This window comes from Catharus ustulatus, chromosome 22 (assembly GCF_009819885.2).
Source record: "Catharus ustulatus isolate bCatUst1 chromosome 22, bCatUst1.pri.v2, whole genome shotgun sequence".
Taxonomy (NCBI): Eukaryota; Metazoa; Chordata; class Aves; order Passeriformes; family Turdidae; genus Catharus; species Catharus ustulatus.
Genome location: NC_046242.1, coordinates 2,841,993 through 2,862,698, shown reverse-complemented (window position 1 = coordinate 2,862,698; position 20,706 = coordinate 2,841,993). Strand labels below are relative to the sequence as shown.

General features: G+C 45.8%; 3 protein-coding genes across 4 annotated transcripts; 2 read left to right on the top strand and 1 right to left on the bottom strand.

Annotated features, from left to right (window-relative positions):
• Positions 1 to 906: 906 nt before the first annotated feature.
• SKA2 (spindle and kinetochore associated complex subunit 2) lies at positions 907 to 9,870 on the bottom strand. 2 transcript variants are annotated; one of them, XM_033078457.2, is made up of 7 exons: positions 9,753 to 9,868; positions 5,482 to 5,571; positions 4,847 to 5,023; positions 3,521 to 3,607; positions 2,519 to 2,558; positions 1,787 to 1,919; positions 907 to 1,362 (listed from the first exon to the last, which is right to left on the bottom strand). In XM_033078457.2, the coding sequence occupies exons 1-7, from the start codon at positions 9,783 to 9,785 to the stop codon at positions 1,236 to 1,238; spliced, it is 687 nt and encodes a 228-aa protein (XP_032934348.1). In that variant the 5' UTR covers positions 9,786 to 9,868; the 3' UTR covers positions 907 to 1,235. The 2 variants fall into 2 exon arrangements, with proteins under 2 accessions (XP_032934348.1, XP_032934349.1); XM_033078458.2 differs by lacking the exon at positions 5,482 to 5,571 and having other exon boundaries at positions 9,753 to 9,870.
• A 53-nt stretch (positions 9,871 to 9,923) lies between these two features.
• On the top strand, positions 9,924 to 14,636 carry PRR11 (proline rich 11). Its single transcript, XM_033078456.1, has 10 exons — positions 9,924 to 9,962; positions 11,153 to 11,264; positions 11,657 to 11,807; positions 11,998 to 12,120; positions 12,365 to 12,598; positions 12,738 to 12,836; positions 13,309 to 13,418; positions 13,532 to 13,591; positions 13,671 to 13,767; positions 14,082 to 14,636. Exons 2-10 carry the CDS (start codon positions 11,155 to 11,157, stop codon positions 14,145 to 14,147), a joined length of 1,050 nt encoding a protein of 349 aa, XP_032934347.1. The 5' UTR covers positions 9,924 to 9,962; positions 11,153 to 11,154; the 3' UTR covers positions 14,148 to 14,636.
• Positions 14,637 to 15,502: 866 nt separating this feature from the next.
• On the top strand, positions 15,503 to 20,255 carry SMG8 (SMG8 nonsense mediated mRNA decay factor). Its single transcript, XM_033078071.2, has 4 exons — positions 15,503 to 17,153; positions 17,911 to 18,056; positions 18,431 to 19,306; positions 19,807 to 20,255. The coding sequence occupies exons 1-4, from the start codon at positions 15,503 to 15,505 to the stop codon at positions 20,002 to 20,004; spliced, it is 2,871 nt and encodes a 956-aa protein (XP_032933962.1). The 3' UTR covers positions 20,005 to 20,255.
• Positions 20,256 to 20,706: the final 451 nt, after the last annotated feature.

Here is a 20,706-nt window from a genome sequence, read left to right as displayed (position 1 = left end):
CGCGGGGCGTGGCTTCCAACGTGGAGGCGTGTTCTTCCGTGTGTGGGCGTGGCCTCACCAGGGGGCGTGGCCTCGCGAGTGCCGAGCCCCGCGCTGCAATTTTCCTCTTCATTTCCCCCTTTATTTTAAAAAAATTCTTTATTATTTTTCTTTATTCTTCCTTACCGGCGAGGTTTCAGGAGCGGGGAAGGGTTTCTGCAGTTGTTGCAGCCAGCGTTCACTAATAAATTAAATATTTAGCGCTGCTGATGGTAGTGGAACAGCAAGGATTGAAGATCAATGGGATTAAAAACTACTGAACCAGTTTGTGAAGGTGATTAATTGCCTGAAAATGATCAGTTAGTCCTAGGTAAAAGGGCACACTTGGCAGCAGATCATAAAATCAAGTTATCCCTGTTCTTTCCCCTTCAATTCCCAGCCTGTTTCTCTTCCCACCAAACCCTAAAGCAGTTCATGGATGAGCTCAGAAATTTGCCTTCCCCTCCCTAAGAGCACTAATTTAAATTTCTCTCCTTCGACAGACTTAATTTTTCACCAAAAAAACCCACAGGAATTTAATAAAAAATCAGGTATCCTACTCTCTCAAATTAGGCTGAAATATAACAATATAAATATTATAAAGTATGTAATATATATGTAATATATATAATATAGAAATATTATACATGAGAAAAAAATCTGGTTTTCACTATTAAGGTGGTCAAACAGTGTAACAGAAGTTGTAAATTCTCCAACCTTGGGAATTTTCCCTGAAATAAAATTTCCCCTGAGCTGCAGGGATTTGGACTGGACAGAAAATCCCTGGGCTGTAAAAAAACCCACAGGAATTCACAACAAAGGAAAATAAATCAGGTCAGGATCAGGATCAGAGGTCAGGGCAGGGAGCAGGGTCAGCAGTCACCAAACCAAAGTAAAATAAATCTTTATTCAGGAATGCAAGCACAATTAAGAGGCTTGGATTATTTGCCTTTCAAACCCCCTCAGGAATGCAGCAAGGAAGTGGAAGCCTCACATGGCTCTGAACATTCCTTAAAAATGCAGAACCAAAAATAATCCTTCAAACAGCCAAGGTAAAGTGCCAACCTCAGTGTTTCTGAACCTCTAATTTCAAGTTTTATCAACAGAATGTTTATACAGAAACATCAACAACTTCCCTACAGTGGACCAGGAACTCCTGTTCCAGAGAAATTCTTGTTCTTTAATAATCCAGGAGCTGTGCCCAAGATGTTTCTGTGTCACACAGCTAATTTAACATTTCCTTGTTTGTCCAGTTCCACAATCTCCAGTTCCTTCAGGATTTTAATTCTTGAGTCAGTGGCTTTCATATTCATCTTGTTCATCTGTGAAAGACTCAGGGCTGCCCTGTAAAACAAAAATAATTTAGTAAAACTGGGATCAGGATTTCTGGCAGGAAAAAGGCTAAACAGCACATGCTGTTAATCAATGATTTTTGTGAATACTTTTTAAATCCCAAATTTATTCAGATTACCATCAATTTTTCTATGCCACTTCAAATCACAGCAGTCACTTGCTAGTCTGAGGGTTAAAAAGACAGAATTCCTGAGTTTGAAACTTCCTTTTTTTGTAACATCAGCCTGCAAGAAACCCCCAGAGAAGGGTCAGGAGGGGTTGGTGAGGGGAGGGAAGGGTTTGGGGGTCATGGTTTTATGTCAGAGCTTTTTGAAGTTAAAATCTGGCAGTGAATGCTTAACTAGCTGGTTTTATTTAATTTGAAAAAGCTGGAATTCTTTATAAAATTGTTTTGATGAATGGCTTTGAGGCTTACCTGTTGTTCTCTACAATGAAGTGGTTAAATAACTCTTTGTACAAATGGTTCAAGTCTGCTAATTTGACAGTGCTTCTGATTTTCCTGGGCACACTCATCAAGGTTTCCTCAGTCAAGGGTGTGAACTGGGGCTCTGAAACATTGGAAACAGAAGAAATTTGTTAAGAAAAATTGAAATGGAAAATATTGGGTCAAAGATAGAAAGTACTTCCATTAGTGTTTAATGTTAAACACCCCTAGGTGGGACTAAAGGATGATTTTCCAGCAAGGGAAAAAAACAATCACTGGATCTGGAGACTCAATAAAAAATCATTTAATTTGAGATCTGATGAGGATTGACAAATTTGATCTGTCAGTGACCAGTTGGCTTTGGTTTAAAAAAAAAAAACCAAAACCAACTGTGAAAATCCCTTTCTATAAGCAGGGCTAAATGAAATGAAAAAAAAGCTATTTTTATTGCAAGATTAGTGCACCATTTCTTCCAGACCATAAACACAACAAGTTTTCCACTTCAATCCCATTGAAAGCAAGGTAAAAAAAAAAAAAAAATCCCAGAAACATGGCAACTATTCCTGGAATGTAACTAAGGGGTCAGATCCTTCTAGTAAAGTCTAAATTCTTCACACCAAAGCAGTAGATGCTGGTGCTTGAGAGTGAAAGCTGTGAAGTTTCTGCCTCTGTGAAAACAGTGGGAAGTTTATTTTTTCAGAAGTTTATTTTTTCAGCACTTACCTTCAGCTGAGCCAGGGACTGTAGATTCTAGGCAGGATGGCTAAAAATAAACAATAATGTCAGTATTTGTTAAGTGTTTTGCCTAGAAATAGTTTTTTACACTTTCATTTCTGCATGGAATTGACATTAATTACATTTTACCATGGATAACCAAAGATCTGAAGTCAACAGCAAGGGATTAAAGACAGTTTAAAATAAAATTAAGTTTAAAATGGACACAGAAAGATTTATGTGCAGCTGTGCAGCTTTCCTGCATGGATCTGAAGGCACTGAACATGATTTGGAATTAGCAATGGACATAAACTGAAAGCATTTCTCCAGGGAGGAGCAGATATTTGCACACAAAGCTGCAGGAACTGGACAGGTTCCATGCAAACCAACTGTGACAAATAAAGGGACACAAAGTGAGGTCTCAGTGAGGAAAAGAAAAGGTCAATCAGAGAAACACCCTCTGTTAACCTTCTTTAGTATTTTAAATATGAGAATCACAGCAAATATTTGCAGGTAATTATATTGGGTAATGGAAGAATATCTAATTTTTTAACAAATATTAATTTAGATCTAATTTCTACTGCATTGCAGTTAGAATAGATTGTTATTAATATTCCAAATTTTAATATTTAATATTTCACAGGAAATTAAATTTCTCCCCACACTGGTTTGAATCAATGACATCCCTCACTCCCACCCAAATGTTTCTTCATCAAGAAGATCAACAAACCCCCCACTGCATCCCTGACATGAAATATAAACATATCCTAATTAAAAAATATAACAGGAACAAATTCTTCCATCAAAGTTAATTTCTCCTTTGTGGACCATCTCACTGGAACAATTTAAAAAGCTTAATCTGTCTAGAATAAAAATTTAAATGTTTGTTAAGGAATTTAATCTCATTTCTGAAGGATTCCATTCATTTGAGAGGTGTCAAATCTCAAAATCAGCTGAGCTGCACTTGGGATGAAAGGTTTCTGGAATACTGACATTCCCTGCCCTGATTACCTCTTCCACTGAAAATTCCATTTTTTTCCCAGCTTGCAGGTTTAACTGCTGGGCTGCATTCTGCTCTTCTTCTGACAGAGGTGAGCTCTGGGAAAATAAAAAAAAAAGCAAACACAGAGAAGTCTGATCCTTCAGTTCCTGAGGTGATGACATTTACAGAGGGACTCAATGTTAGTGCAGCTCTTTGCTCGTGGAAACTTGACAGTACATTCCTGATTTTCTTCCACTGACAGCACATTTACAAGCAAAGTATTTCTGAAAAATCAACCACAATCTTCCTCTAGCACCAATACTCTAAATTAGTCAAGCAAGATAATTTTTTCTATTTAAAAGAAAAAAGTATTTCATTTAAAGACTTATATTTCTCCAGAAGTTTAATCTATCTTTGGTTTAGGAAATATAAAAAGTACAAGAAAATCTTTACCTAAAGCTCTACATATCAAGAAAAGGGTCTTCCACTTGGAGAAAATCCAAGTACAAAATTATCCTGGGCAGAATATCCTTGAAACACAGTAAGAAATTATCTATTTTGCTTTCTGTGACATATAAGCACAGATTTTAAATCATTTTGTTTATCAGAAGTTACCAATAACTTGCCCAGAGCTGTTAACAGATTAAACCCAATCTCTGTCATTAGAACATTGATCTAAATCACCTCATTTGTGAAGGATCAAAATTAATGCTTCCTCTTCAACAATGAAGCAGTGTCTAAAGACCACTTAAGAAATTTGTTGCTGAGTTTTTTAACAATTTAAACATTATCTCAGGAAAAACAGCTTTGGAATCCCAGCAATCCCAGGGTGTTTGTTACAATGGTTTTAACTTTCTCCCTTTAGACACTGAAAATACATTTTCCATTTAGTGAAAACACACTTCCATTTAATGAAAATATATTTCCATTTAATGAAAATATATTTCCATTTTCCATGAAAATACATTCCCATTTTCCATGAAAATACATTTGCCATTTAAGAGCTTTTTAGCTTTTTAAAACTGGTTTCACTTTCTATTTTCTTGAAGGTGTCTGCTGCTAAAAAGTGTCAGTGGGACACAGCTGAGCACAGAGGCATTGATTCCTGTGAAATCACCCAAATTGTGGCACTCTGTCCACACTAAATCTGAACAGCACCGATTTGAACTGCTGGGGATTCACTTTTACAAAAAGAGCTGCAATCCTGGCAGCATCCCTCCTGGGAAAATGCCTCCTTATCTTCTAAAAGTCTGCACAAAACCAGTTTCCAGTGAGCCACGCCTGGCACACAAAGGTTACAAACTTGGTGTCCATTCCCAGGAGTGAAAACAAAGTGATTAAAATGAAAATTCCACCTCCAGGCCGGTTTGCTGCTGCAGTTCCTGAACGATGCTCATTGTTTTCTCCAGGGCAGCACGGATGCTCTCCATGGATTCCTTCTGCTCCAGGGAAATCGCCTCCATCTGGGCACACAGGGATTTGTAGCGGGATTTCAGCAGCGGCAGCTCCTTCAGGAGGGCAGCTGGGCTCTCCTGTGAGCAGAACATAAAATTCATGTCACACATCATTTAAAAGTCTGGGTGTTAGACATCTAACAGTAAAAATGTACAGGGGAAAAGGAAAATTTATAAAATCCTTCATGGGATGTCATTTATTGTTTTCCTCTCATCTCTGAATTTAGTCACGCCTTGTTGGTGAGTTTATCTCAGTTCTCAGAGCAAGGATGAGTTTTAGCTCAGACTGGAATCTGTAACCTGAATTTAGGTGTTAACACCACTGATTCCTCAGAGCACAGCATGGGAGAATTCCACTATCCCAAGAAACTAAAGGAATTTGTTGGAATTCTTATTAGACCATTTATAATAATAATAACAAGAAAAGTCTTACAAGTAGATGAAAGAACAGCCACATATATTCCAGGCTTAAAGAAAAATACCCATTTATTACCAACTTCATGCAATAAAATCTGAATTTAAGCTGAAAATACTACCTCTGCTTCTGTACCATCAGGAAAACTTTTCATTATTTCAAACTCCACTCTGCGCTGAATATAATCCAGATCAGATTCTGCTTTCTGGAACTAAAATATTTAAGGTCAGGCACAGTATAACAAAACCCAAAAACTGCAGACAAACCCCAACCTGTGTTTCAGGAAAGCAGGAGGCAGCTCCTCACTTTGAAAAGCTCAGGGACCATAAAAGTTTTCAAATTTAATTTTGCTAGCAAAACTACAACACTCAGTTATTTACACAGAGGAGATTATGAGTAAATTCAGGATCCAAGAGTATCATCTGAGCTTTTGTTAATAATCATATTAGGGATGTATTCTTTCAGATGGTTTTAATGCCCACAACACATTTTATTATTCCCCAATAAACCAGGCTAACAGCTCATAAATTTGATGACATCACTTTTCTTTCCTTGGGATAAATAAGCCACCAGAGAATTGTCTAATTGCCTTGTAAAACAGTCTGCTGATAGCATTACTACTTAATTAATTTTAGTCTGCAATTTTAATATCTATTAAAGACTTCCACTTTCAAGAAAGGCATTTTTCCCAGCTCCCAAGCAACTCATTAATTCTTTGACATAATAATTCAGTGATTTTACAGTCACAGAAGAGACAATGATGAAAGCAAATTAATAATGATTGTGGCTTCCTCAACTTGCTTTTCACTGTTTATATTGAGATTAACCCCAAAGTGACCATTCCATTTTTTTTTTAAAAAAGATCAGAGCAAGGTTTTGTTTGTTATAAAGGAAGAAATATCCACAGTCTGGGATATTTATGTTTTGGGATTGCATTTTTGGGATGCACATGAAGGAATGGCCATGAATGCTTTTGGGGATTTGGGAATTCAGCCTGAAGGAACAGGATTTGCTGCAGGACACTCCAATAAAAACCTCCTTCAGAGGGAGTGAAGATGGATGATGTTTCACACACCTCCAGCACATTTTCAAATAACAGCTCAGGAAAAGGAAAATAAATCTAGTGAGGAGCTTGAGCAATAATAAATCAAGGGGAAAGCTTTCACCCAGTGCTGCCATAATTCACCATCTGCCCAGCAAAACTCCTTCCCACACCTGCCCCAGAAAGCAGCCAGGACAAAATCCAAGAATAAAATACTTTTCAGCACACTGTACATTTTTAAAGAGTTCACAAGGGATTTCTTCCCTGTCTGCTCCATGGTTTCTGTTCTCCTCCACTAAGAAATATTTGTAGCTTTTCATTTCCATGGCAGGCACCTCAAAAAGAACATTTTTTGCTTTTCTCCAGCTCCTCCATTTGATCAGTTTTTGGGAAAGTGGACAACAAATATGGGCTGATTTCAAAATGACCCATAAAATATTGAACAGTGATAATTGAGATTTCCATAAGGAGCTAACCAACATGCTGCTGCTGTGATTCAGGACATTAAAAACTGGATTTGAAGCTGAATGTGGTTAGAATTTTAAGATTTGTGAAGAGATTAACACAGTTCATGATGACTGCTTTTATCTAGTAAATATTTATTTCTTGCTGCATTTCAGGAAAACATCCACCTGCAAAGATCATATTCCAGCTGAGAAGCATTTGTAGGATGATTATTTCACAATAAATCACACAGAAAATGCGGGGTTTGAGGTGTAAATTTGTAATTTACTCACAGGTTTAGAGGCCAGTGCTGAGGGCTCTGCTCTCAGATGCTTTGACAATACTATTGCACTGCTCTCTGTATAGCACAGTAGTGCAATAAAGTCAGAGCACTCGTTAGCAGCAACAATTCTGGGCAACAATCAACCACACACTCACCAAAAAAAGGAAAAAAAAAAAAAATACATCAACTCAGCCAGAGGTTTCTGTGGATTGTGAAGAGTTGGATGAGGTTAAAGCTCACCAAGTCCTAACAAACACACACAAAAACTCACATTATTATTATTATTTTTTTTTTAAATTTTTTTTTTATTATTATTATTCTGCCATTCCACTGATCATGAAAGAGGAAAAAAAAAACCCAACCACCCAACAAGATGCTCAACAGATCTCCCAGAAATTCAATTTTAAACTGGAAATTCCATTTCCAAGTGTATTTATTGCTTGGATTTGCCTCGTAGCAAGCTGAAATTCCAACCTGCCATCAGACAGATGTTCTTAAACTGCATTACAGGGAATATATTCTAGACAGAAGGGTTTATTCTCTATAATTTGCAGGTGCTGAATCACAGTAAAATGCATTTAAAGATTCTTTTCCCAGCTCTGGGGATGTCCTTTACCATGGGGAGTGAGAAGATCATCACAGGGAGGGGGTGTGCCATAAATCCCAGTGTAGCTGGGTTTTTAACACTCATAATTTAACACTAAAAATTTAACACTAATAATTTAACACTAAAAATTTCATACTGAGAGCTGGAGGACTCTCAGGGTTTAACCAAACCCAAAAAACTGGGAATGGAGTGGGGACAGGGGGATTTTTCTAGGGCTGTTTCTAGGACACAGAGATGATGGCATTTGTCATTAAATGACCAATGCTCCTGCTTGGCAAGGAAGTAGAAGACAATGAGGAAAAAAAAATTAAATGAACCAGTGGCAATCTCATTTTACAGCTGTTTTTGTGGTCCCAAACTGATTTTGGGCTTGTGTATTATTAAAAAGAGCACAGAATAATGCAGATTGTATTGCTGGCCAATGCCCTTTTAACATTGCACTGCTTTTTGTGCATCATCACCAGTAGTACAACATAAAAAGGGCACTGGACAGACACCACTCAGGGACAGAGGAGGTGCAGGATCCCAAAAAACAGTGCCAGAAATTAATTTAACTGCTCTGAATGAAGCACTGACAGCTTTATGAACTTCTCCATAATTAATCTGACACTGTTATGATGCTCTTGTCACAAATAACCATGGATTACCTGATTGATTTTATTATTTTTATACCCATTTTTTCTCTTTAAGCTCCCATTAATTGTTTTATCCCTGCTTCCATGAGAGCTAAAGGAAGATTTCCATGAAATTCATGTCAAAACCTCCAGGGAAATAAGAAGTGTTATTTTATATCACACTTCTGTGCAGAGAGCTGACTTCACAGGAAATCCAGCACGGGGAAACAACAAAGCAGAAGGAAAAGGCAAGAGACACAAAGCTGTGAGATGTGAGATTATTCTCAATTCCAGAATAAAAGCCCCTGTTAGTTTAAAGGGGGGAAAAAACACCTCTCTATTCACATGTCCTAAATTGAGAATCACTTGAAAGCATGACAAAAATAATAATAACAAATAAATTAATTAATGAAACATCCACCTCAAGTATCTTTAAACATATTTCTCAATTAAAGTAGGTTTGGAAAAAAATGCAGAATACTAGATAGGGGGAGATCAAGCTTGTACTGTGGGGAAAAATGGAAAAAAGGTTATATAGAAGGAAGATGAAGGTTTGAGGGATGGCACAAGGAACTTGGCTGGTTGGACACAGCTCCCAGTGCCTCTCCAGCTCCTTTTTGAGAGGGGAATTTTTGCCTTTTTTTCACTTTTCCGGGAGTGGGGCTGGCAGAGAGGCGATCATTCCATAGGGGGCAGCTCCGCCGTGCTGCTGGGGCTGCCTCAGAGCACCGGAGCGGAGAGAAAAGCTGGAAAAACTTCGGGAATTTGGGAATTTGGGGCTGGGGAAGAGAGGGCCAAGGGGCCATCGCCCCGCTCCCCCCGCGCGCCAGCGCCAATGGTCCAGCCCAGCGCGCCTCTCCCCCCCGCGGCCAAAATGGTCCAGCCCAGGTGAGCGCTCCACCCTCACCCCCCTCCGGGAAAAAAATGGACTAGTCCAGGAGCTCCACTCTGCCCCGCGGCCCCCCCTCCCGCCGCGCGGACATGGAGCGGCCCGGCCCGGCCGCGTCCCCCCGCAAGGCGGGCAATGAGCGCGCCCACCCCCACCGCCCCCCCCCCAGGTGCGCGGGAAATGGCCGCGCCCTGCCCCGCGCCGAGGGGTGAATGGAGCGGCGCAAGCCCCGCCCCACGAGGGGGGGGGGCGGAATGGACCGGCCCGGCCGAACCCGCCTGACCCGGACGCGGCCGGCGGGCGCCCCGTCGAGGGCGACGCGGGCCGCGCTCAGGGCCCGGATGGGGAACGCGGGCGCGGCTGAGCGGCCGCTCTTCCGTCGCGCCGCGCCCGCGCGCCCGCTTCTCCCTCCCTTCCTCCCTCCCTTCCGCGGCGGCCCCGCGCCCTCCGAGGCGTCGCCGCCGCCGGCCCGCGGCGCGGCCGCCCCTCAGCGCGGCCGCCGCCCGCCCTCACCAGGGTCTCGAGCCTGGTAACCGCCGTCTCCATGTTGAATAGTTGACATTCCTCAGGCGGCGGCGGGGAGATCCCCACCCCCCGCGCCGCGGCACGGGAGAGTCGGCGGCTCCCATTGGCCAGCTGTCACTCGCCGCGCGCCTCCCATTGGCTGCCGGCTCTCGGGGCGCGCTCGCCATTGGCCCGCGGAGAATGTAAACCCGCTCCGAGGTACGGCCGAGCCCATTGGCCCGGAGTGGGCTCCGGCCGTGATTGGCCGGGGCGGGGCGCGCGGCGCTGGCGGGAAGCGGCGCGGGCCCGTCCGCCGCGGCCCTGAGGGGGCGGGGGCGCCGCTCCTCCTCGCCGCTCCTCTCCCGGTGGCGCCGGTAGCCCCGGCGGGGCCGCTCCTCGCCCGGTTCACCCCGCCGGCCTTCCCCAGCCGAGCGCTGCCCGCAGCCGATTGGCGGCAGCGAGCCCGCTCGTCCAATGGCGGCGCCGCTCGCCTCAGCGCGGCCGGGACGGGGCGGGGCAGCGCCGGCCCCTCTCCCGTGGGGCGCGGGCGCGCCTCGGCGCAGCGACCAATCAGCGCGCGGCTTACATCCTTCGCGTGGGGGTGCGCGCAGAGAGCGGCGCTGCCATTGGCTGGGCGCGGCGCGGGGAGCGGTTTGAATCGGCGGCGGCGGCGGGCGCGGAGCGCGGCCGGGGGGACGGGGCGGCCCCGGGACAACCCCGGGCATCGCACAGGTGTGTGCAGCTCTGTGGGTGTGTTCATGTGTGTGTATCTGTGTGTGTGTGTGTGTGAGAGAGAGAGGAGATCCCGCTCTCCATGCGGGGCCCGGCTGAGCGGGGCTGGGGTGTCACCGATGCCCGCTCAGGGACCGGCCCGGGCCGCCCCCGGGATCCTTGCGTGGCCTCTTCGTGGCTTTTGTCACCTTTTGTCACCTTTGTCCCAAGCGTTGTCCATCATTGTCCCCAAATTCAGTGCTTGTCACATCAGGATAACGAAAAACTGAACATCCAGCTCATATCTATTGTGCTTACGTACTAACAGTTATAACGTTTCTATTTAGTTTATATTATTTCTGATTATGTGTAATATTATTTGTAATATATTTTTCATATTTAGTTCTTTCATATTTTATTATATTTATAATAGCTATTTATTAATGCTATCTATCTATGATATAAACAGAAAAAGGGGAGGAAGCCAATATAAAATGATGCTTTCTGTGCACAAACACATCCACGTGGATCACATTAAATTAAAGATGTCATTTCTGTCACCGGTCCATGATAATTCCAGCTGTGAGTAACCTCTGACTGGATTTCTGAGGTGCAGCCTGTGTTATTTGGCAGCTCTGTCCTGATGTATAATTTAGTTTATCTCTCTACACCCATTTCAATTGTGTCTTTTTCACCAGCAATGGCAAGGTATAAGAAATGCAAACGAAAACGAAGAGCCCGTGCAAAATTCCGGCTGGGAAAAAAGAGCAACGCTGCTGCCCCCCAGGGCTCAGTTTGTCCCTCTCCACGGTAAGAGAATCAATTTGAATTTCCCTTCTCACTCCATCCCTGGGTTTGCTGTTTGCTCCCAATGGCTCATGGAAAAGAGGGATTTATAGCACTTCATGATGTCTTTTGATTTTATTCAGTGGAAGGTTGGACATGATGAGCTTGGAGATTTTTTCCAACCTTAATGTTTCTGTGATTAATCACCAGGAAAAGCAGTTTGAATTAAAAAAGTATTTCCTATAGGATTTCTCCTCCACCCTTTACTGAAATGTATCTTGGCCTCTCCAGGTTTCTGTGATCACATTTGCTCTGCTGTTACCTGTTTGTAATTTCCACATGATTGCTCACAGTTAACTTGTTTTTTTGAGATGATAAATAAAATTCTGGCCTCATTCTGAAACGTTCTGTTGCAGGTCACCAGCTCATCTCCCTCTGAACACATCACCAAAGGTCCCAAAGGGCCCCCACTGGCCTTTAGCCTTGCCCAGTGTGAAAAGTGTGGTCAAACCCTTGGCAACAGCAGCTTCATTCCTGTATTGGTGCTGCCAGAGCAGGCTTGCACAGGTATTATCACTCCTATATTGGATTTTTCTGTTTTAAACAGGGATTCATTCTGTTTACTGAGTGGGAAATATTTCATTGTACCCATTTCATTTGTTCTGTTAGTACTACTTCTAAAAATGAAATTGATCTTTGGAAACATCTGAAGAAAACCAACACACAAATACATAATCTGCTTTCTTTTTATGCTCAGAGCTTTCAGGTGCTTAAAGACATTGTATTTCCATCACAAGTCTACTTAAGGGAACTAAATACGTTCAGGGAGAAGCTGGAGAAGTTGGAAAGTGAATTTTCCAAGCTACAAGGAGCACTCCAGGTCAGTCTCAGTAATATTTGCCTGTGTGAGAATGAAGAACTGGGGTCAGTGCAGCTCCCCTGAGATCTGAGCAGCTCCTCGGGGGCTTCTCAGCACTCAGAGCTGCAGAACTGCTGCCACCTCACAGCAGAGGGACCTGTTTGGATCTTTACAGCTCAATCTTAGCCAGCACCTTTCTCCTCTGAAACCCCAACTTCTTTTGCTGGTGGATTTAATGTTCTCTATTTATTTGTGTTTCTTTCAGATGAACGGAGCGGCAGCTTTGCCTTCAGAAAGTTCTCTTTGCCAAAGGTGTCACAAGCCAGTCCTGGCTGCTGCTGTGGGGACACAGATGGATCCTCCACCATCAGCATCCATGCCTGTGTCCATCCCTCCTCCTCCTCCTCTTCCTCCTCCTCCTCCTCCTCCTCCACCGCCGCTGCCTCCCCCAAAGCTGCCTCCAGGACCTCTCCTCCAACAGGGCACAGCCTCTAAACTGGTAGGGAATAATCAAATTCCTCTAGTTTGTATTTCATGCCTGAGTTCTTTTTGGACCTGGATTCATCAGCACATCACTCTGTGTGAGTGCTCAGTCCCTTTCCCTTCCTAATTTCCCTTCCAAACCCTTTTGCTTTCAGGCACCACCAGTGAAAAAGGATGGGCCCGTGCACATCACCCTCAAAGACCTCCTGAATGTTAAACTGAAGAAAACAAACTGCAACCTGAGAATGGACAAGGTAAACTGCAGGATGAATCAAGGGAAAATCCACCCTGGAACTGATGTATCTTCTGTTTTTTTTTTTTCTTTTTCAATTATTTGATTCTCATCCAAACACCCAGTGATGAATTATGAATTTCAAGTGAGCATTCTAATTCTGCACCTAGGCTTTGTTAGAAATAAAGTGACAAACTCCAATCTCACCTGGCACTAATTTTACATGGAGCTTTCATGTAGTTTTGTGTGTAATCAGTAGATTTTTTTTTTGGAATTCCTTTTGCCTAGCTGGAATTTTGTTTGCAGAAAAAAACCTCTTGCTTTTTTTTTTTTTTTTCCTAAATAAATCTATTTTTATCCAAATCCCAATAATTAAAAAAAGCATAAAAAGCATAAACCAGAAAAATCTTTTGGAGTATAAATATTAAATGGATTTCAGGGTAGTGAGACCTTCAGAAGTTTTATTTGGGGTAACATTTCTTTCCTTGCTGTAGGAACAATCACCAGTGAAGCCACGCAGGGCATTAATTACAGTCACAGATCTACAGAGTGTTAGTCTGAGACCTAAATCCAAGCCATCAGCTCATGCTACAAAATCTTTAATGTAAGATGCTTTCTTCCTTGTTTAGATATTAGATTTTTCTGTTTTAAGCAGTGATTAATATTTTTTACTGAGTGGCAAACATTTAATTGTACCAATTCCTTTTGTTCTGTTAGCACCTCCCCCAAAAATCAGATTGATCTCCGGAAACATCTGAAGAAAGTCGATATACAAAGGTCTGTTCCTTTCTACTCTCTTGAATTCTGGTTTTTTAATATAGAAAAAATAGAGAACTAATCATAATTGCCCTTTCAGAAGTCCTGGTGGCACTCCTCTAAACAGTAAAGAGAACACTGAGTGTGGCTCTGGGCTGACACCAATAATGACACGGGCACTGCGGCGCAAATTCCAGGCAAGTCTGTTCTCCTTCTTGGAATCATAAGGTGGCTTTAAAATCCTCAGAATTCCCTACTGATTGAAGGACACTGCAGGATGAACATGCCATGGCAGGGTATTTTACAATCCCAAGAGGAAAAGCTGCTTTTTTGGTGGCCAGTCAGGTGCTTCAATGCAACTTTGGAAGTCATAATTCCACTCTGCAGAAGAACAAAACATTAATTGCATCTTTGATTTTACTGATTTGCTGTCTGTTTGAAGAATTGCACTGTTTTATCTCTGATAAAGAGTTCAGATGTCCAAGTTCTGACCCTTCCCTTCTTTTGACAGATGGCTCACCCAAAGAGTCCCTCACCTGCAAGGCTGAGTGCTGCAAACAGCTTTGATGAAAAGTAAAGAGGAAAGTAGGTTTATGGAACAAAGTATTTTCCATTTGTGGACTGGAAGCCACTTGAATCCCATTTTTATCACACTCAGGCACAGGTATCTGTAAGTGAATGTAGTGCACAGAAAACAGGGCATTATGAAACCCTGTAAAGCAGATTGTGCTTTTTATCTCTGTCTAATGTCACAATTTGGTTGCATCTTCATTCATAATGGGAAAGAAAATAGGAACTTTCCCAAGTCTTGATACCTGGGTGCTGCTGAAGCAGGGACTGTTATATTCCCAGCACTGGTGCTGCTTGTCATACAAATACGTGTGTGTTTGCTGAAATTCAGTATTTTTATATCTTTTGTATCATTAACAAAAAATATCTAGATGGTATTTATACAGTTTCAAAGAAAAGCAACAGTTTAAATGCACTAATGTTGTTAAAACGGAAAGCTGCAAGCTTCAACAAACAATTCAGTCTGTGGCTACAACTGTACGAGCCCCTTGCACTGGCTGATCGCTATTAAAAGGCTGCACTGCTCAAATCATCAATGAACTCAAAGCCTCCTTTGCTGTCGAGTTCAGGGGTGGGCAGAGACAGCTCAGGACAAGGGCAGTGAGTGCTAGTGGCACAGCCCTGACCGGGTTCGGTCTGCAGGAGTCTCTGCTGCACCCCCAGGGGCTGGGGGCGATGGGGGCACGGGTGCCCACTGTGCTGTCATACCCGGCTCGGTCCCCGGGGTTGGGAGCGATGGGGACACGGGTGCTCGCTGTGCTGTCACACCCGGCTCGGTCCCGCCCGTTCCCCGGGGCTGGGGGCGATGCGGACACGGGTGCTCGCTGTGCTGTCACATCCAGCTCGGTCCCTGGGGCTGGGAGCGATGGGGACACGGGTGCCCACTGTGCTGTCACACCCAGCTCGGTCCCTGGGGCTGGGAGCGATGGGGACACGGGTGCTCGCTGTGCTGTCACACCCAGCTCGGTCCCCGGGACTGGGGGCGATGCGGACACGGGTACCCACTGTGCTGTCACACCCGGCTCGGTCTGCCCGCTCCCCGGGGCTGGGGGCGATGCGGACACGGGTGCTCACTGTGCTGTCACACCCGGCTCGGTCCCCGGGGCTGGGGCGATGGGGACACACACGGGTACCCACTGTGCTGTCACACCCGGCTCGGTCCCTGGGGCTGGGGGCGATGCGGACACGGGTACCCACTGTGCTGTCACACCCGGCTCGGTCCCGCCCGCTCCCCGGGGCGGGGCCGCTCATGCGCGGGGCCGGGGCCGGGGCTCCGCCGCTTCCGGCGGGGAGCGGGGCCGGGAGCGGGGCCGGGAGCGGGGCCGGGCGATGCCGCTGCCCGGGGCCGGGCCGCCCGGGGCCATGGGCACGGCCGTGGGGCCCATGAGCCTGCGGGAGCTGCTGCTGGCGGCCGAGGCGGGCGGCGCGGCGGGCGGCGAGGAGGAGGTGTGCGTGGTGGGCATCTTCGGTAAAACCGCGCTGCAGCTCTGCTCCGAGAAGGAGGCCCTGGTGAGCACCGTGTGCGACCGGCAGGTGTTCCCGCTGTTCCCGGAGGAGGATCCCGAGCTGGCGGACGGCGCGGCGGGGCAGGACGGAGACCCGGCCACGAAGGATTACAACCAGCTGCAGGCGTACTACAGCCAGGAGAGCCGCGTGCTGTACCTGGTGCTCACCTCCATCTGCGACACGCCGCAGCTGCTGCGCGCCTGCGGGGACCTGGCGGCGGCCGAGAGCCGGGAGGCCGGGCCCGGGCACCCCTCCGGAGGCGCGGCCCCGCTGCCCCACGCCGAGGCACACGAGTTCTGGAAGCACCAGGAGAAGCTGCACTGCCTGAGCCTTCTTTACCTGTTCTCCGTGTGTCACATCTTGCTGCTGGTGCATCCCACCTGCTCCTTCGACATCACGTACGACCGCGTGTTCCGGGCTCTGGACGGGCTGCGGCAGAAGGTGCTGCCCTCCCTGAAGGCTGCCATCAAGGACTGCCCGGTGGGCAAGGAGTGGAAGCTCAACTGCAGGCCGTGCCCTCCACGCCTCCTCTTCCTCTTCCAGCTCAACGGCGCTCTGAAGGTGGATCCGCTGCCAAGCAGGGGCCAGGATCCCTGTGGTCACCTGGAAAAGCCACCCCCCAAGAAGCATTCCCCCAAGAGGAGGCTGCAGCACGCCCTGGAGGATCAGATCTACCGCATCTTCCGCAAGAGCCGGGTGCTGACCAACCAGAGCATCAACTGCCTGTTCACCGTGCCCGCCAACCAGGCCTTCGTGTACATCGTGGCTGGCGGGCCCCAGGACGGAGACGATCCCGTGGCGATGCTTCTCGACCAGCTCAGGAGCAACTGCACCATGAGAGAGACCGACTCTCTGCTGGCTCCCACGCTGTCGGGACCCAGGAGGTACCAGATGATGAGGCACGGCCGGCAGCAGCTCTCCTTCCACGCAGAGAGCAGCAGCTCCAGCTCCAGCTCCTCCGGGCAGCTGGTGGACTGCACCCTCAAGGAGTTCCTGTGGCAGCACGTGGAGCTGGTGCTCAGCAAGAAGGGCTTTGAAGACAGCGTGGGGAGGAACCCGCAGCCCTCTCACTTCGAGCTCCCCACCTACCAGAAGTGGGTGGCTGCAGCTCTGAAACTCTATGAAGTGACCATCGAAGGCAAGGATGATGACCCGACTTGTGGCGAGCTGAGCTCAAAAATCATGAGCAGCATCAAAGTTTTGGAAGGCTACCTAGACATAGACACCAAGTTCTCTGAAAACCGTTGCCAGAAGGCTCTGCCCATGGCCCACAGCGCCTACCAGTCCAACCTGCCCCACAATTACACCATGACAGTGCACAAGAACCAGCTGGCCCAGGCCCTGCGCGTGTACAGCCAGCACGCCCGGGGCCCAGCCTTCCACAAATACGCCATGCAGCTCAACGAGGACTGCTACAAGTTCTGGAGCAACGGGCACCAGCTCTGCGAGGAGAGGAGCTTGACAGACCAGCACTGCGTGCACAAGTTCCATCTGCTCCCCAAAGCAGGTAAAGATGCTCGTTTGTTGCTTTGGTTTCATGGGTTGGTTTAGTATCTGGTTTAAAATGTCTTGAGCTGAAAGCACCGACTCTGAAATGTTGTGCAAGGTGAAGGTTTGCAGCTTTAAAAATGTCGTGTTCAAGGACTGGAGGTGGCACTCGGTGCTCTGCTCTAATTGACGTGGTGGTGACCAGGCAGAGGTTGGGTGATGATCTCAGAGGTCTTTTCCACCCCAAATTCTGTGATCATCTCTGCAGTGGGATCACAGCAGAGCTGCTGTGCAGGTTTTCTTTTTGATGAGTAATGTTTAGAAGCCAGTTCATTGTTAGTAGTAACTCTGATTTTTGTAGTTACTCTGATTTTAGTAATAACTCTGGTTCTGTTTTACTAATTAAAAGCAATTACACGGGAGCCCTTCTAAAGAGAGGAGTGTAAGAACAAAGTTCTCTAAAAAGCAGCCCCCCCTTTGTTTTTAATAACCAGGTTGATCAGTGAGTCAGAACTGACTTCAGCACATTTATTGCAGGCAGAAGAACTTTGAGCCTTCAGGAAGAGGTGGTAAAAACAAATAGGATTTGGTTTAGTGGTATAACCTCCCCTGGAACTTTGTGTTATTAAAAGTGGGAAAGGGAGGAATTGCTTGACAAACTGGTGGCAAATCATTTTGTATATGTGGATAGCAGGGAGGGAGCAATGGATGAAGGGAACAAAGAAAGTTTTGAATGGTGAGCAGTTTGCCCAAGGTTTGATTGATTTTGCTTTTAGGGGAAAAGCCAGAAGCAGACAGAAATCCTCCAATTCTGTACCACAACAGCCGGGCTCGTTCCACTGGTGCCTGTAACTGTGGAAGGAAGCAAGCTCCTCGGGAGGATCCCTTTGATATCAAAGCAGCTAATTATGACTTTTACCAGGTAACTGTTAGGTCTGTTTGGTGCTGTTGTTTCATTTGCAGAGTCTGTATTCTAAAATGATCACAAGTTTCCTCTTAACCTTATCAACTTTTTGCTTGGGGGAGACATTTCTGGGAGCAGAAGTGGGCTGACCAGGATGGGCAGTTCCACTCTTTAGCAGTGCAGACACACAGGAGCACCTGTTTATGCACCTGTTTACACTTCTGAATGTGTTGGTTCATCTGAATTTTAAATAATCAGGTCTGTGGACGTGTTCCCATCTCTGCTTTGGTTCTCACGTGGTGCAAACCTCTTGAATCTTAATTGTAGCTGCTGAATGTTGTGGCTGTGAGGGAGCTCAGGGTGGATACTAAACCACATTTTCTTTCTCCCAGATGCTGGAAGAGAAGTGCTGTGGAAAACTGGAGCACATCAACTTCCCCATATTTCAGCCAAGCACACCTGACCCAGCGCCTGCTCGGGACGAGTCATCGCCCGCCCCTCCGGAAGGCGAGATCGAGAAACTCAAAGAGAAAGAACCTCAGACTCAGGGAGAGAGCACAGGCCTGAGCTTAGCCCTGAGCCTGGGCCAGTCCACGGGCAGCCTGGGCACTTACCCACCCGATGCCCAGGGTGGAGGGGACAATGCAGAAAGCCACGGGCAGAGCGGGGACTCCAAGAGTGAGAAGAGGCCGAGCCTGGTGGATCGCCAGGCGTCCACTGTCGAGTACCTGCCCGGGATGCTCCATTCCAACTGCCCCAAAGGCCTCCTGCCCAAATTCTCCAGCTGGTCACTGGTCAAACTGGGGCCTGCTAAGGCTTATAACTTCCACACAGGCTTAGATCAACAGGGCTTTATCCCAGGAACAAACTATTTAATGCCTTGGGACATTGTCATCAGGACGAGAACTGAAGATGAAGGAGACCTGGACACCAATTCCTGGCCTGCGCCCAACAAGGCGGTTCCTGGCAAAAGGAGCGCCGTGGTGATGGGGAGAGGCCGCCGCAGGGACGACATCGCTCGAGCTTTCGTGGGCTTTGAGTACGAGGATGCACGTGGGAGGAGGTTCATGTGCTCAGGGCCTGATAAGGTGATGAAGGTGATGGGAGGAGGCCCCAAGGAATCTGCCCTGAAAGCGCTCAATTCCGACATGCCCCTCTACATCCTGTCCTCGACGCAGGGCCGGGGCCTCAAGCCGCACTACGCCCAGCTCATGAGGCTCTTCGTGGTGGTTCCTGATGCTCCTCTGCAGATCACCTTAACTCCTCAGGTAGGAATTGCAGGAACAATCTGGGAACAGCAGAGGCACGGGTGGTTGTGGAAACATGAGTTAACAAAGGTGTCAGGAAACTGCAACTCAAACCAATTTCAGCCAAGACAGTATCCAAAAGTATCTGTTACATAAGCACTTGAGATTTCTTAAACTTCAACGTGCCAAGTTTATGCTTAATATACAGAGTAAGTTTACAAAAATATTTTTTCAAGGATGAGTTATTGGCATTCCCTGCTATAATAATGGCTTTTATATTAAAAAAAGGCAATAACTCTTTAAGAATGACTTTGTCATTTTAAATGTCATGGAGAAAAGCAGTGACTCATTGCTCAATTTTTATTTGTTACCACTTGAATTTAGGAGGTGAAAAAACGTTGGTTTTCTTAATTGCAGAATTGTTCACCATTTCTTAAAAAAAAACCCTCCATTTGCATTTTATTACTTTTTAAGGTAGCAGTGATGTTTGATTAGATACTCATATTTCCTTTTGGTTTTAGGTTCAGCCAGGACCACCACCCTGTCCTGTATTTTACCCTGAGAAGCAGGAAATCACCCTTCCCTCTGATGGACTCTGGGTGCTGAGGTTTCCCTACGCCTATGTGACAGAACGAGGGCCCTGCTTCCCTCCCAAAGAAAGCCAACAGTTAATGAGCTACAAAGTTCTCCGAGGAATACTGAAAGCAGTTACACAATAAAAATGGTTTTGGGTGGATCTCTTTTAGTTGAAGGCTGTCTTCAATCCATTTCGTGGGTTTTGGTTACCCAACAGTTGTCAGTGCAATTGTGTGAAGCACGCCACTGTATTTCACTGGAATGTGGAAATCTTTATTTCAGATTGGAAATAAAGGTGGTATCAAAGCAGGAGAAGGGATCTGAGGCATGTAAATTTTCCATTTATTACGTTTTCGTATGTAAAAAATAAAAGCTGGTTTTCATAAAGTGCTGATCCTGTATTACTAGATGTTTTGATGGCAGTGCTTTCCTCCATCCTGTTTTTTTACATATCTACTTAGGAATATTCAAAAATTGGCACTGCCTGAAATGAAGAGTGTACTTTGTCATATTGAGGCAATGGTGAGCAAAATCTTTTACTGAACAAGTTATTTATATGTAAATGATGCTTTTAATGTGGTGATGGGAGAAATCATTTTGTCTTAAAAAAAAAAAATCTGCAGTTCTGATGTGTATTGACAGCAAAGCCAGAAACTCTGCTCACCTGTATCAAGTGCCAAAAAATCAGCCACAGTAAATCAACTTTTAACTGAGGTAAGATGTATTAGTAACAGTGGCTGTATGCTGAGACCTAATTTAATTTCTAGAATATTTGTTTCTAATTAGCATGCACACAAAATTTAATTTGCCAGTTTGCTATAGTACAGTAATTACTCTGCATGACC